This window comes from Trachemys scripta, chromosome 3 (assembly GCF_013100865.1).
Source record: "Trachemys scripta elegans isolate TJP31775 chromosome 3, CAS_Tse_1.0, whole genome shotgun sequence".
NCBI lineage: Eukaryota > Metazoa > Chordata > Testudines > Emydidae > Trachemys > Trachemys scripta.
In genome coordinates, this window is record NC_048300.1 from 170608328 (window position 1) to 170625169 (window position 16842).

At 41.9% G+C, this 16842-nt stretch overlaps 1 protein-coding gene across 1 annotated transcript; it reads left to right on the plus strand.

Annotated features, from left to right (window-relative positions):
• Positions 1 to 434: 434 nt before the first annotated feature.
• Positions 435 to 3279, plus strand: SOX11 (SRY-box transcription factor 11). The gene has a single exon (XM_034766450.1). The coding sequence runs from the start codon at positions 728 to 730 to the stop codon at positions 1925 to 1927; it is 1200 nt and encodes a 399-aa protein (XP_034622341.1). The 5' UTR covers positions 435 to 727; the 3' UTR covers positions 1928 to 3279.
• The last annotated feature ends 13563 nt before the right edge of the window (positions 3280 to 16842 follow it).

Genomic DNA, 16842 nt, shown 5'->3' on the forward strand with positions numbered 1-16842 from the left:
AGCACAGAGAGCAGATGCCTGGAGGATGCACCTCAGTCCCTAGGACATGAGCTCACCCAGCCTGACTGCACTAGGCAATGGGAAATAATCGCACCAGATTCACATCCACTATCCCATACTCTCTAGCAAAACAAATTGCTGTGCTTTCTAATAGCCAGCCCAGGAGGAGATAGTGAAAGCATTAATACAACCCATCTTAAATGACCCATGCAAGTCATTTTTAATATATGTATATTAAGATTAAGCTCCCAGTCCAGCCTCTTCCAATTCCACACCTCCCCCACTAAAACAGTGCGAAAGGCGGGGGGCGCATGTGGGGGACTTAAATAAAGGCAGAGGGGAGGAGCCAGTGGGAGGAGCCCGAGTTACACGATTGGCTGGCTGGGGGAGTGATGTCACCCATATGAAACCCTGATAACTAGTTCGGAGAGGACCCGGCCGCAACTTTTGCAGAAGGGGGCGTGTGATCTAGTGAGAGCTCGGGGTCCGGGCGGCTGCTGCTGCTGCAGGGGGGAGGGGAAAGAGCCGAGCCGAGCCGGAGAGAGTCCCAGACCTGCTGGTGCCTGGTGCAAGGGGAGCAGTAGCGGCAGTGTGCGAGCGGGGAAGGAAAGGCGCAGAAGAGACCTTGCAACTCGCACGAGGGGGCTTCACCTTGTGACTCCCGAAGGCTCGCGTGGCGGGGCAGGGAAAGGGCTGGCACACACAAAGAAATCGCTCCAAGCCCGGCATGGTGCAGCAAGCGGAAAGTACAGAGACTGAAAGCAACCTGCCTCGGGAGGCGATGGACACCGAAGAGGGCGAGTTTATGGCATGCAGCCCGGTCGCTTTGGATGAGAGCGACCCGGACTGGTGCAAAACGGCTTCAGGGCACATTAAGAGACCGATGAATGCGTTCATGGTGTGGTCTAAAATCGAGAGGAGAAAAATCATGGAGCAGTCTCCGGACATGCACAACGCGGAGATCTCCAAGCGCCTGGGCAAGCGGTGGAAAATGCTGAAGGACAGCGAGAAGATCCCCTTCATCCGGGAGGCAGAAAGACTGAGGCTCAAACACATGGCCGATTACCCCGACTACAAATACAGACCCAGGAAAAAGCCCAAAATGGACCCATCAGCCAAGCCCAGTGCCAGCCAGAGCCCGGAGAAAAACGCACCCACCAGCAGCAGCAGCAAAAGCGCCAAGAGCTCCAGTAAGAAATGTAGCAAGCTGAAGTCCTCCTCCTCCTCTCCCGCCAAGCCCGGGGCTAAAGCCACCCACCCCGGGGACTACGCGGGGGAGGACTATGTCTACGGTACCCTGAAAGTGAGCAGCAAAACCGTCAAGTGCGTCTTCATGGACGAGGATGATGAAGAGGAGGAGGAGGAGGACGAGCTGCAGCTCAGGATCAAGCAAGAGGCGGAGGAGGACGAGGACGAGGAAGACGAGCAGCAGCAGCAGAGGCGATATAATGTAGCCAAAGTCCCGGCCAGTCCCACCTTGAGCTCTTCGGCAGAGTCCACCGAGGGGGCCAGCCTGTACGAAGAGGTGAGGGGCAGCGCAGCCTCGCACGGCAGCAGCGGCAGCAATAGACTGTACTACAACTTCAAGAACATCACCAAGCAGAGCACCCAGCAGCAGCCCAGCCTGTCCCCGGCTTCCTCCAGGTCCATCTCCACCTCCTCCTCCAGCAGCGAAGAGACGGACGACCTGATGTTCGACTTGAGCTTGAATTTCTCCCAGCACCCTCACGCCGCCTCGGAGCTGGGGGTGAGCTCTGCTTCGGGGAACCTGTCTCTGTCCCTGGTGGATAAAGATTTGGATTCGTTCAGCGAGGGCAGCTTGGGCTCTCACTTCGAGTTCCCCGATTACTGCACCCCGGAGCTGAGCGAAATGATTGCAGGGGACTGGCTGGAAGCGAACTTTTCCGACTTGGTCTTCACTTACTGAGCCGCGGGAAGGCGTGTCGCTGATGAGAACAACCGTGCAGAGAAATCGGAAAGGAAAGATGATGCTGGTGATGATGTGATGGAAGTGGTGGAGTAAAAAATGATATAATAAAATGTCTTTTCTTTTTTTAAAAAAAAGCCTCAAAGTTAGTTCCAAACCGAGCCCGGAGTTATGTTTGTTTTGTTTTGTTTTTTTTTAATTTGGTGATCGCAACAACAACAACAAAAAGGCATGGGGGACTGGGGGAAAAATGATTCAGAAGTCGATGTTCGAAGCTTGTCGGTCTGTGATTGAAGTCTGGAAGATGGTCTGCAAAGAAGTCTTTTGGCAGCACAACTGTTACTCAAGGGGGTTTGTGGATTTTTTTTTTCCCGTGAGAGATCTTAAAAGAACTGTTCTGATTTTTTTCTGAAAGGGACCATTGCAACTTTTTTTGGAGGGAGAAAACTGATGTCTTCTATGCATCCGATTCTTAACAAAGCTGCAGGGAGCTTGAAAAAATGCAGACTGTACAAACGCTTACAAAAAGAAAATAAAAACTGTGAACTGACTTAAGATCAGAGTTTACTTTTCAGATCAAATTGTCTATGGTTTTACAAATGTGATTTCTACTTGCCAACTTTTTTTTTTGTAGCTTGTTCCCTTATACCTCCTTGATTGAATACCAGACAGCCTAGACCTCAGTACAAAAAGGTATTGAAACATTTTTGATACATAACAGACCTCAGTCTTTTTTAAAAATTAATATATTTTCAGGCGTATTTTTGTACAGTGAAAAGGGAACATTCTTGCTGTGTTTTTTCAGTAAGACTTTTCAGGCACTTCTTCCCTTTTATTTTTTTTTCTTTTCTGTTTTTAGCATGCAAGTTTGTTGGTACGTTACGTCCTGGTTTTAAAAGGATTAAAATTTTAAAAATAATCCTTGCATCTAAAGGCCTTGTGGTTTAAAACAAAAAAAGAAACTTTTTTGTACAGCTATAGTTCAGATTTGTTCAATATTTGTAGGTAAAGATTTATTGAAAATGGTGATATAGACCTCAGAGCTGTTATCTTAGTTTAAAAGATTGTATATGTACTGTACTATAGTAGGACTTTATGTATCTCATACGCTGTGATATGTGGATGGGGCCCCAGATGGAAGGTATGAAACTGGATTCTCGATTTTTAGCAAAAAAAGGCACATAGTTAAAAAAAAGTTTCTCATTTTGTGCAATATAATCTAAAGTACAGACCATCTGCATATTTTGTAGCAAATGATGGCAAAAGCAGACTTGTGCACTGTCAACATCATTGCCTTTTTTTTATGCTGAAAGTCTGTATCTTGACAATTTTAATAAATCAGCTGGAACTGATAGAAACTCGTATCGCTATTAGTGTCTGTAGAAGTAACGCTGGCGATGCCCTGGACCCACGCCCCACCTGCGGAGCTGTAGGCGGCTGTGTCTGCATCTAGCGGGGGGAGAGGGAAGAATGTTAGACAGCTTTTTATTCCACAAACGTGTGAAATCGCTGATTTTACCCCCACCCCGCCCCCCAATCCGGCTTTCAGCGCCCTGGTAGCCTAGAAGGGGAGACCCCGGGAGCCCACAGAAAGATGGCGGAGAGGGTCTCGGAGAACGTGATTCCAGGCACGCTTTAGTGCTAGGTTCTTTGCCCGTTTACCTGCCTTCTGTCATTGCTGCATCTCCCCTCGGCGAAGTGGGGGGATCGCAGCTGAGTGTGGCTAGCGGAGGGGCCCTTTACTGGGGGGGGATTCTACTCCTCTCCCCATCTCCGGCTGGGGCGGGGGTAGGGACACCTTTCAGGCCGAGATCCGTGCGCGTAGGAGGCGGGGATGGCTCTGGCTCCCTCCCCCCCAAGTAGCGGGGCTCGGCCCTCCAGAGGGCAGCGTCGGGGGCCTGTGCTAGCTAGCTCCCTGCTCGGCCTGGCGGGGTCTCCCTCAGGATCTCGGAGAGGGGGCTGCGCTGGCTCCCGGGTCCCTTCCACGTGGGCTGTGCTGTGCTGTACGGCGCGGCGGGTTAAGCTGGCTGTGCGCGGAGGGGGTGTGTCCGGCCATGTGCGGCTAGCGAAGGCTGGCGGCGGCGTTGGGCGCGCTGGTTATTTTTAGCAGTTTCTCCCCCGGGCCCCCAGTCAGTCTTAAACGGGGAAACTGGGAGACGGAATCGGGGTGCAGCGGCGGGGAGGGACCGGAGAGCGGCTGGCTCCCCCGGGGCGGGGCGCGCCAGCTTCCCCGCCCTTTTTCACTCCCCACACGCCGGCCGGGGCAGCACGGTGCTGGGCTGGAGGCTGCTTTCCGCCTCCCCGTGCATCCCTTCCGGAAGGGCAGGCGAGGCAGCAGCGGGTACGGGGCTTCCAAGCTGGGGAGGCCGGCCGCAGCTGGGGGACCCTGCTCAGGAGGGGGCGGGGGCTCCAAGTTTGCCGCAGGGGCGGAGGTGCGGCCAGCTTTGATCTCTGCCCTGTCGCTTCTGTGCAGAGCTTCCCTCCCTGCCCGAGCCTGGCGCGCACCGGCGCTGCTGGCCCCGAGCTCGCGGAGCCGGAGCGCTCTGCCCCCAGCCCGCCCTGCCTCCCTTCTCTTTTAGCGGCCTGGGCGGGCCCGTAGCTACTGATGTCCTGCCCAGAGGGTGCTGCCGCCCTTCTCAGCAGTGCCACGGAGCTAACCTCCGCCCCGCCGGCATCTGGAGAACCCAGGGGATCTGCTCCAATTCCCTCTTCTTTGCAGTTGCCTTTGCCTGTCTGAGAGCTGGGGCGTGGGAAGGGCGGATGTGAGCGGCTGCTGCAGATGAACAGACTTTGTAAAATGTGCATTTTTTCCCCCTTAGGAGCCGTCAGATTTCAGTTTTACATTTTGAAAGAACTGCTGATGGCAATAAACAGACTCAAGGTGGAAGTGTGTTTCTCAAGAAGTTTACTTTTTATCTGATAGGCATTGGTCGATCCTTTATCTTTATCCACTAATAAATGATCCAGCTGTTTACAAGGACAATTCACTGTGCTGGTAATTTTGGTGGCAACCACTGCTACAGGCTTTCAGATTTGCTGAAAATGAAAATCCTGCATACATATTTGTAAGGCATAATAAAACACAACATTTAAACCTGCATGCATGTTATGTTTAATCAAAGACAACTCTTAGGCATTTAAGTGGTGAGATAGCTACTTTAGGTTAGTTAAATAATCTGGTAGTTAAATGATTAATATAATCTGATCTCTTTCTCATAATAATAATTTAAAAAACTTACGATTCTAAATAAAAGCTGTTTGGCCTAAATTCTTGCTATCAGAAAAGAGATGCAGTGTATCTGGGAACCTAAATTTATGTCTTGCATTGTGATAATTCTTTATGGAAAAAAAACCTGTTTTAAAACAAACAAATACAACACACAAAATATCCTTGGCAATGGATAGTCCTCAATAAAACAGAGTTTCTTGAATTTTCATTTTTTTTGGTCTCAAATGATTAGTATGTTCTCTATATAATTACTTAGCAATTAGATTGAAAACAAATGACATTTATCTCTTCTAAGGCAAAAAAAAAAAAAAAAGGAACTAAAGTGCTCTACAGCCTAGCCATTAGCTGTCCTACTGTTGAAAACCAGTTCATGTTCATGGGATAGGGTGATCGCATTAGATGATCATATTCCAATCTTTTAAAACTGAGCCAAAATTCTCTTAGCAATTCTTCAAGCTATCATGAGAGGGTGTGGACAATTTCTTCCACTCCCTTCTTTCTGATATGCATCCTTGTTTATTGAAATGATAGGCAGTGTAATTGAACATTTGTGTTTTGCAAATGTTCAGTGAGTTATGTATTAATGATGGTCAAATCTAAGGTGGATTCAGTTTGTAATAAAGTCTATGTTTCAGCTCACAAAAAATCTTGATGTATTTTTGGAGGGAATTTTTAAAATTATTACGAAGTATTAAGGATAACTAATATGAAATATCCAAGTATAGAGCAGTCAGGCAGATTTTAAAGAGCAACAGGTCTAGTTTAGTCAAAGGAAAAAAACACCCTGCCAAGAGAGTCTTGGAAGAGCTTTTGGAAGGGAACTACAACAATATGTAAAATTAATATTTTGAGTGATGATGCAATGAACAGGGGGACAATACATATTTTTCCCCCCAAAAGTTTGACTTTTCATCCATTTGAGAGCTTAACTTTGCATATTGCCCAAGGAAAATGAATGAATATTCTAATTAAGCCACGACACTTTTAGGGCCAGAACTTGCTCCTTGTTGAAATCAATGCCTGAACTCCCACTCACTTCCATGTGAGTAAGAGCAGTCTCACAGTCAATAAAGATCACATCAGCTAGGTTATCCTCATATTTTATGTGTGGGGTATTTCTGGTCAAATTGAATAACCCTATTCCCAGTTTTTTCTTTTAAGTATGCGTATGAATTCTTGTTGACTACCCTCTTGGAGAAATCATTATGTTCCAGGCTTAGTGTCTCCCATTTACTTTCTTATTGCTGCCCCTGTTTTCATTTGGTCTCTGTATAGTACTTTTCTATGTATAAGCAGATTTAGGGGCACAAAAGAAGAAACTCAGCTTTTTCCAATTGGAAAAAAAACAATTTTCTTTACAACACTTAGGATCTCACTTAAATATAAATATAAGATGTAGAAAAGGGTGGTGGTATTTTTCAGATTTTGAAAATGAATGTTTTTGGAAAGATAACTTCAATTGACATTTTCCCTTTTGGTTGCTTTCTTCTGTTTAGTCTCTCAACTATAAAAGTACTAACTGTAAATTGTTTAAAAGGACAATATTTTTCAAATTTAACAGGAAGACATATTCAAAATGCCTTTTAAATGTCTTGTAGTCTAAAGTGTAGGCATCCACATCCACCCAGGGTAAACTTCCCCAAAGGTAGAGTCTACTGAATGTGGTTTGCATCTGTGTGTCCTGTTTCTTTGTTCACACAAGTGTAAATCAAGTGCAACTCTATAGTTATTCTAGTGTGAAACTCTTGTGAGGTTGAATCAGGGCCATATAGTTTCAAGCTATTTGATACTCCATTACAGTTCATTCCTTTTCTCTCTACCCTTGCCACATCTTCATATTGATGCCCTGGTATGCGCTTAAACCTGCACTTCTTAACAAAAATTCTCATTGAGCTTAATGAGAGATTTTTGCTTCAAGAAGGATATGCAGAATTGGGCTCCAATTCTTCCTGTTTTTTTGGAAAACTTAGTTCTCTTTCTAAATTCCCCTTAATCTTCACTTATGATAATGACCAGAAAGAAACTCCCTATAATGAGTTGCCTTACATTTCAACTATACAATTTTATTCCTTCAATTTCTCTTTTTTCCCAAATTTCAGGCTGTGATTTTTAAAATTTATTATTTTTTTACACACTACCTGTATCAATTAACTGCCTAATTAGTTTTATCTTCTCTACATGGATGCAGTGAATTTGTAAGAGAATTTCACAAGCAAGTAGTTTTTTAGTGAGTTTAAAGTAAATAGAGTTTTAAAGACCTATTTTTATATTCAATATAAAGCACAAATGTGCAGAAAGTGTAGAATGACTTACAAAAAAGGGAAACAAAATTTGTATTGTTTCATGTATAAAAAGTAATACCTTCGTTGGGTAGAGTTTCTCTTAGGAAACCCAATACTTATGCCAGTGCAAAGATAGGAATATTTTAAAAACTCTTAGAAGATTATGATTGACAGTAGTTTCAAAGCAATGACTTCTATATATAAAAGTAAACCCCTAAAGCAATATGGATAAGAAGGGGTGAGTGGTTTTCAATGATGAACAAACAACCTGGAAATGTGAGAATGGCTGTTCCAGTGCTTATTATTTAATCAAACTTTTTTGTGCTTAGCTATTACATGTGGATTTTCTGTGAAGTGAAATTTTGCAGAATGAATGAACATGAGAAAATCAAGCTACTAAGATTTGTGAACCTCCAGAAATTAAGATTGGTTTGATTATCATGGAATTACATTATAGTAACATTCACCTCACAGAAAATCAAGACACAGTGATTTACCATCTGAAGAAATTTGATCAAATAATAAATACTATTCCAGGAGCTCCTATTATCACAATTTGATTTTGTTTCCATCTTCCTGCGTATCTCCAAAGCCAAGTTGCCTCAACTCCTGGGTATACCAGGGAGAAGAGTTATATGCCATTGTTAGCTCATTTGCAATTTCTATCTGGTTTTGCTCCTGTACATATGTTGGAATTTTGGAGTCTCTACATAAATGCTGTGATACTTTTTTTTTTTTTTTTTTGGCAGGGGTGGGAGGCTGTTTTAAAATGGAGGCCTGTTTTTCCAATGTGGGACATTTGATGGTTACAACATTTCAAAGATGTTGCATGATGGCCACAGGTGGGGAAAATTGAATGTTTTAGAGCCGTTTTTCAGCATGACACTTTTAAAATATGTAATTTCAAAGCCTTTTCAAAGGCCACATTAAATTCATTTTCATAGACACTCCAGGTCTGGGGGGGAAAGCTGAAAAGTACTTTTGTTTAGAAGTCTGAGTGATGGTGGGGGGGGAAACCTTTTCTTAAGGTTTTGCATGCCAGTGCACGGCCTATTGCTATGAGATAGAAAGAAGAGAGTAAGGCTGCTTGAGGCAATGCACTGGAGGACAAAGTGTTTTCTAGCACTAGAAAAAGAAAATGCATGGCAAAGTTTTGTCTTCTAGTAGACTATATAGCATGCAGAGTTTAGTATGTGTCAAAACAGTGTATGACATTGCTGTATCAAAGTTGTAAAATTAAGCATTATTTATTGAAAACTATGTATTTTTTTTGTAAAAACCTGATCATTTAGAGGATTAATATCAGTGACTTTGTGCTAGTGCTACAATCTTAACCAGCTTCTTTACTACAGTACTTGATATGCAGTGTTAATGCTCAGGGTTGAAAACAGTCCACTCCAATGTCTTTTTTTGCAAGAGTTTTTAAATAAAGGAACAACATAATACAATTGTTCAAAAGACTCTAATAAAATTGTGTGATCAATCTTCATATGTGTTTTTATGTGGATTTTTTTTCCAGTTTTATATTTGCTAAATGCAGTTCAATTATTATTGGGCCTCAATTCTTCATTCTGTGAGCACCCAATACTTGTATTAAAAGGGAATGTTGTGTCTTTCTTTCAAAACCAACATGGCACACAGTCCTGACCAGGGTAGCATGTGCCGACAGTGAATGCTGTTCTGTGCACATCCAAAAGACGAGGAAGTGAAGAGACAATTTTCTTCTTCTTCCTCTCTCTCTTTCTCTCTTTTTTTTTGTTAGAACTTTGGATAAAAAAACAAAGCATTTTATGTAAACATTTCAGATATGTTTCAAAACAGAACATGAAAGAAAGAAATAAGATGGATTAAATACCAGCAAACCCCAATTCTTTGTCTTTTTCTACAAACAGTTTACAGTCTAAATGTATTTTGGCATAGAAATAAATCATTCTGTATTAAGATTCTAGATATGAAAATGTTTTTATGAAAACCTGTAATTGATTCTTGGAACTATAATAAGGTGTTTTGATGTGTTTATGTGGTGAGAGTTTGTTGTATATTAAATATGATTTTATAGAAATGATTGTGTTATATTGTAACAAATTCAAAATGCACAATTAGCACAACCCATCTGTTGCTAAAATTCAGCCTCCAAAGGTCTTACATGTACACATTTCATCATTCACCAAAGGACAAACAAGACTTGTACTGGGTTAACTTTTGTTTAAGATCATGTATATCTTCAAAGATTGACTTGGATATGTAAATATAAACCTGAAAACTTTGTTGTATCCACATCTTGATGTATGGTGGGTTGTAGCTCCCTGCACGTAAGAAAGGATCATAAGCTCTTTGAGCAGTGCCTATTTGGGGGTTGGGGTTGTTTTTGTTCTTTCTTTGTATAACACCTAGAACAATGAGGTCCTATTTCATGACTGGAACTTCTAGTAGCTATGATAATGCAAATAATAATTAATAAAAGACTATGCTCCTCCTGAAGTCAACAGTAGAAAAGTTAATGGAAGCAGGTTAAGGCCTCCAAACCTGAGAATAGACTCTTTACCTGTACAATTGATTCATCAAGTAAAAGAGTTCTTTAGACATTCTGGAACATTAGAACCTCTTGAGCAGAAAAAGAAAATCACTGTGGTTGTCTTATTTCCTAAGGCTGCTTATTGAAGAAATAATAATGCCTACCTAGCTTTCCAAGAGTATGGAGAGCATTTTAAGTAATTAAACGGATATGATTTCTTTAAAAAAAGCACGCTTCCCATTAATAAATGTTTATTATCTGCATGTGGCTATCTGCCAGTGTGGTGTAGTATAAAGGTTTCATCAATATGAATTTGGGATAGACATAGGGGCATTCATGGGCACATGTTGGTCATTCCACACTAGTGCCAATAAACCCTTTATATAGGACCACACCATCGTTTATTCTGTACATGCTACAAATATTACACAAAAGCTATTCTCTAATTGTTTTACAGAGTTTTAAAACAATGTGTTGGGTAAGGTGACCAGATGTCCCAATGTCACAGGGAGAGTCCCGATATTCGAGGCTTTCTCTTATTGAGGCACCTATAACCTCCCACCCCCATCCTGATTTTTTCACACTTGCTATCTGGTCACCCTAGTGTAGGACTAATTTTTGAATCCTTATGCCTATAAAGCCTTAGGCTACATCTACACTACAGGGGGGGGGGTCGATTTAAGATACGCAAATTCAGCTACGTGAATAGCGTAGCTGAATTTGACGTATCGCAGCCTACTTACCCCGCTGTAGGGACAGCGGCAAAATCGACCTCTGCGGCTACCTGTCGACGGCGCTTACTCCCACCTCCGCTGGAGGAGTAAGAGCGTCGATTCGGGGATCGATTGTCGCGTCCCGACGGGACGCGATAAATCGATCCCTGAGAGGTTGATTTCTACCCGCCGATTCAGGCGGGTAGTGTAGACCTAGCCTTAGTTACCTCAAGTTCCACTATACAGCACTAAGAAGCAAGACAAACATAGAAACATCTAAAAATAGCATAAAATAGCTTATAAAGTGTCACAATTTTATGGTCCAATATCTTAGGATCTTTCAGAGCTAGAAACCAATGTCCTGTATGTCATTAAAAAGCTAGAAATATCCACCTTCCAGTGGTCACGTTCCCATTTTCTAATTTGTGGGTCTACAGGATATCAGACCTTAAAATCCACCTCTGGTCTGGGACTGAATATTGCCCATCTTGAATCTCAGACAAATGACCCCTTTGGGAGGGAAATTCCATAGTTTGGGGAGGGTGGGGGGAGGAAGAGGAAACATTAATCTGGCAGGTTATTGGTACTATTTTTTATATTCCTCTGCCTGTAAAGTCCAGATTTTTAATCACCATTGATGGGATTTTCACACTCTGTTTCCATTGGTGTCAGTGGTAAATCTTCCTTTGTGTTCCCATGGAAGAAATAAGCTGACCCAGAGTGCTTTTGAAAATTCCCACCTCTGATTCCAACTGACCAGGCCTCTGAGTGAGAAAAATCTATGCATTTTAGAAACCACTTGGATTACTAAAATAGGGTTTTTATACATAATCTTGTGAGTTTAAGATTTGATATAGATGAGATCTTACTAGTGCTAGAAGCAAATGGTGTGTGTGCCCCACTGGAAAGTTAGTTGTATAAATTTGTTTCGAGAGTTGATGGGTCATAAGATATCAGACCTTAAAACTGTCACTTTTGGAGGTATTGTCTGATTAGAGCCTTGGGTCAGTGTTACTTGATGGAAGAGGGTTTGGGAGGAAAGAAAGAAAGATTCTTCCAGCAAATTGGTTTTGGTGACTGACTGACGTTGCTTTGAAATTTGGAATGTCAGAAGTTGTCTCAACAGAGATGGATGCATATGCAGACACAGTCACAGTAGGTAGACCCAGTCAAAGGTACATGTGAATAATACATGCAGTTTATCACATAGATAATACCACCACTTAGAGAATTATTCACATGCATGTATGTGTACATATGAAAATGATTACTGCTAGTGACCATCCTAATACACAAAAAAGTGTCCATTAGAACCTCCCAAATTCAGCAAAGAGTCCTGTGGTACCTTATAGACTAACAGACGTATTGGAGCATGAGCTTTCGTGGGTGAATACCCACTTCGTCGGATGCATGAAAGTATTCATCCACGAAAGCTCATGCTCCAATACATCTGTTAGTCTATAAGGTGCTGCAGGACTCTTTGCTGCTTTTACAGATCCAGACTAACACGGTTACCCCTCTGATACTTGGCTTCCAAATTCAGTTACTTAGAACTTTTGGAAGGTTTCACCTCTTGGACTGAAAATTTTCATGTTAGGAGTCTATCTCAACATGATCTTTTTACGAAAGCATAATTCCTACAGCTATTTTTGAGTTAAAGCATAAAAAAAAATCCCCAACAGTTTCCCCATTTTTAAAAATGGCAGCGTTTTTATTTTCCATAGGTAGGATAAAGTACCTTACCCCTTTCAGATGAAATTTGATGTCTCTATAAGATTTAGCATGTAGTCAGTGTTTTCCAACGATTCAGAAGTTATTTGGAAAACAAGAGTTATTTGAAAATCTACCGAGATGTGTGTAAACTAGAAAACAGCACCATTTTTTCAGTCATTATAATAGTAATACACTTCGGAGGGTGTATAAGGAATGAGGCTGAACTCCTTTGTAAGCTGCTACAACTGGCAAAAATGAAAAATGAATAAAAGGTGTGACTCTCAGTCATATTAGCACACTTGTGCTTGTAAGCTTCACAATAATGCAACATCCTTATATTTCAAATTCATAATTATTTATTTAGTCTGTGACACTAAGAGTACATGCCATTAACCCTCTATAACATCCCTCTGTGCACTGCAGATACATTTTTAAGTCTTTGCTGTAAAATAAGACAGACTGCTTTTGGGCTAGTTATCTGTAAATCAGCTTTACATATACTCCCTCCCACTATTGTGACTATTTTGGTCTGTATGCAAGTGTAATAAAAACACATCAAAATGCTCTTCAAAACAAATAGTTTTATCTTCATATTTGACTGTCACTTTGGTTGCTTATTGAGTTTTAGTACGCAAACCTTTTAGAGGTCAGAACGAAGTTGCTGACGTGATGATATTACTACAGTGCAAATCTCCTCGCTTGTAAGTCCTCTATGGGGAGATTTTCAAGGGTACAAAGGGTATATAGACACCTAGTTTCTACTGAAAGTCAATGAAAGTTGGACACCTAACTCCCATTCATGCCTTTAAAAATATCCCTCCTAATACTTTTGTTAATCCTCTCCTTAGGTAGTTGAGTAAAATACAACATACTTTGTATTGCAATGTTTTTTACATTGAGAACAACGTTGTCCACTGGATAGAGTAGGGAACTGTAAACCAGGAGTCTTGAGCTCTATTTGCAATTCTAACATTGATTTGTAGTGTGATGTTGGGCAAGACACCTAATTTCCCTGTGCCTCAGTTTTGCCATATGTAATCCAGAAATAATCACACTTACAGGCTAGGTGGGTTATTAAGTTATGTAGCATCTGGTAATTCAGGACATTCCCACATACCACAACAGTAGTTAGGAAAATACAGTAGAGATGGTGTTTTGGTGCAAAAAAAGTGTTTATACTACCCTCAAACACCTCAAAGACTGCAATCTGTGATTTTATATATCATTTACATAAAATATCATACAAAGTATTTACAATAAAATGATACTGAAGGCATATGATAAAGTCATATAAGAGGCTGTGGCAGCCCTTATCTTCCTTGCTTCACAGGCTCTCTTTCCAACCATTCCCTGGGGCTGTGGGAAGGAAGCTCTTAATATATATTACACACAAAACCCCCACAACAACAGAAGATCATTAAAGTTGCGAAGTCAAGCACTCAAAAGTCAGGACATACCAAAACTAAGATTGCTTAAGTAACCTTAATTTGGCCCCCTTGTGCGTATGCATTATGATATAGTCTTTAATTCCATCATCACACAATATTTTTTCTACAGGACCTCATTCAGTGCACAGAATGGATGATGCTCCCTTAATAGGCAACTATTCAATATTTTGGTTTTCTCCTCACTGTTCAATATATGGCCCCACGCCTTATTTATTGTACACTATTAAAACCCTGCATTGAAGACAGAATTAATTTCCTTATGGGCTTTTTGATGGTTCTCATCACTACAGTATCTGAGGGCTTTGAAAACATTAATTTATTTGTGGAATACCCCTGTGAGGTGAGTGGGTATTATCCTCATTTTATGGATGGGGAACTGAGGCACAGAGACATTAAGGTCACAAGTATCCACTAATTTTGGGTGCCCCATTTGAGACGCTTTAGAGTATATAGCATTGTGTACAGTTCAAAGCACTGATCCCATTGACTTCAGTTGGCATCTGTAAGAGTTCAGCACTTCTGCAAGTCAGACTCCAGGGTCTCACGTTAGGTACTCAAAATTAAGAACACACCGTAAGTCCACACCTGTGAAAAGTTTAAGTGCCCTGCCTAATATCACACAGGAACTCTGTGGCAGAGACAGGAATAGAATCCAGTTCTCCAGGACAGAATTCAACTGCCTTAACCTTTCTCCCCCCGCAGTCCCTTGCCTCATTCACAGAACACCTTCCACTTCTACAAGTGAAGCAGGATCCAACAAACCACAGTTTCCTTCACTATATAACAGTGATTGGGCAGTATCCACTGCCTCCTTGGATGCCTTTGTGGAGCAGTGAGTTCTGTTGTGGGTTCTCTGCTTGGCATCTCTTTTCAGTCCCATGATTTTTCCCTATGACTCTCACTCCTGTTCCTGTTATCCCCGGACCGCAGCATTCAGTTATGACCTGGATTTACTGGTGCCCCCTCTGCCAGCTAAGGGGGAGGGCCTTTAACTATTGGCAGGCTTAGGCCCACCGTCTCCTGGTACCGACAATAAGTACACAACTCTTATTCATCCCCAGAGCAGGTCCATCTTGAATGATGCATGGGTCCTGTGGAAAAAAATAGTATGTAATCATGTAATGAAACACTATCATAATAGAAACACACAGGCAACCCCAATTCTGACGTCCCTTAACTTTCGAGTGTTTGATTTTGCAGCCTTAAAAATATTCTTTTAACATAGTTTTTGTGTGTAATTTCCTACATTTTTAAAAGAGGAATCTGAAAAGCATAAACTCCGTCAGGTGACATCATATTGACTCCCACCTGGGTCATCAGCAGGGTCAGAACGTTTCGATCCACTGCACAAACCCTGCCACTTGAGTTAATAGAGCAGCTGACTGAGGAAGTAGGTTGTCATTCTCTATGTGGACCAGCTCTAGAGAGGGATGCAGCACTCTGCTAGTGGATTTCAGAGACACCAGCAGAGGAATGGCGAGACTTGGGAATCTTGGACGAGGGAGTCATGTTCTGGAGAGGAGTGTGCTTTGATGCAAACAGACTCTTCTCAGGGGCACTATTTAGAGAGTGCAAAGAGGCACCTGGCCCATCCCCCCTCCCAGTTGTATACCACATTATAATTTTACGAACAAGGGTAGTGCTGGTGGGGCTTAGTGGGGGTTATAGCCAACCCAAAATTTGCCTTTGCGCCCCTCCTCCGTAGTCACCTTTCCCAGAGCTGGGCAACGGGCCAGCAGCTGCTGCTCTCTGGCAGCCCAACTCCTGTTGTTGCAGCAATCTCCCCTTCTTTGGGGAGCTGATCCATGGCTGGCGCGGTGCTGGGGGCCTTGCTCCATGCTAGAGGTTGCTGTGTCTGAGTGGGTCTCCACTGAGCTAGGGCGGGGCAGGGAGCCTGTCTGTGCTGGTGCCTCTGGCTCAGGAGTGGGAGCTGTGGCTACTGCTGTACTGAACAAGTGTTCAGGCTCCTGAGTGCTTGGCTTAAAGAGACAGTGTTTGGCTTGCTCACTCAGGCACACAGTTCCCCCCCGCCCCCGACACCCCCCCCTCTCTCTGACAAACACACAGTCTCCCACACACACTGCCCCCCTCAACACACACACTCTCTCACACACACACACTTTTATTATTATTGTTGTTGTTACTTCTTGGTACTTCCTGCTGAAATGTGCAATGCACATACATTCTTTGTAATTTTATTCTTTCAAAGCTCATTAAGGATTACAGTGCTGCTATTTTAGTTTTTTGATTGGTCTATGCGTTTCATAATTTTATTTCTCTCTTGCTTAAATTTAATTCTGTGAGTAGTGAGTTCTAAAATGCCTAACCTGTCCTGGCTGGAGTAATTATTATTACTCTTATTATCATATTGTGCTTTGTCATTCATTATTTAAAGTGGTTCAATCAAATACTGTATCCTTCTAGAATGTAAATTTAGCTTGCATTCACCTTAGCAGTGTCAGTTTCAAAAAACAAACAAACATTAGCTAAACACATAACTTTGGACATCGGGCAGATGAAGGTCACTTATTTTCAAATTGTATTTTTAATTATATCTTAATTAAAATATCTTATAACTTAAAATTCGTATGAAAATAAAAGTAATTCCAAGTCTAATATTAGTAGTAATGATGGAGTCAAATGTACATGCTTATGATTGGTAAACATAAATGCCAAAATAATTAGAAAAATAAATTCCCGTTCTTAATGAAAAGAGAAAATAAATGTAGTTACCTATGTTAAAATTAAGTAAATACATTTTCAGTGGCATGAAAAACAATTGACTAAAATAGAGTAGATAATGACAGTAACACAGAGTGTGTCTGTTAGAGAAAGTAAGCAGATTTTAAGCAGCTTTTATTTATTTTTATTTATCTCTTCTAAAGATAGTGTACAAAGTATGAAACTTGTATCTCTGACATCTGTATTAAGACTCCAAGACTTGGGATTTGGAATATCTTGATGTATTATCGCCTGATTGTTCCAAACTAGGGTGACCAGATGTCCCATTTTTAA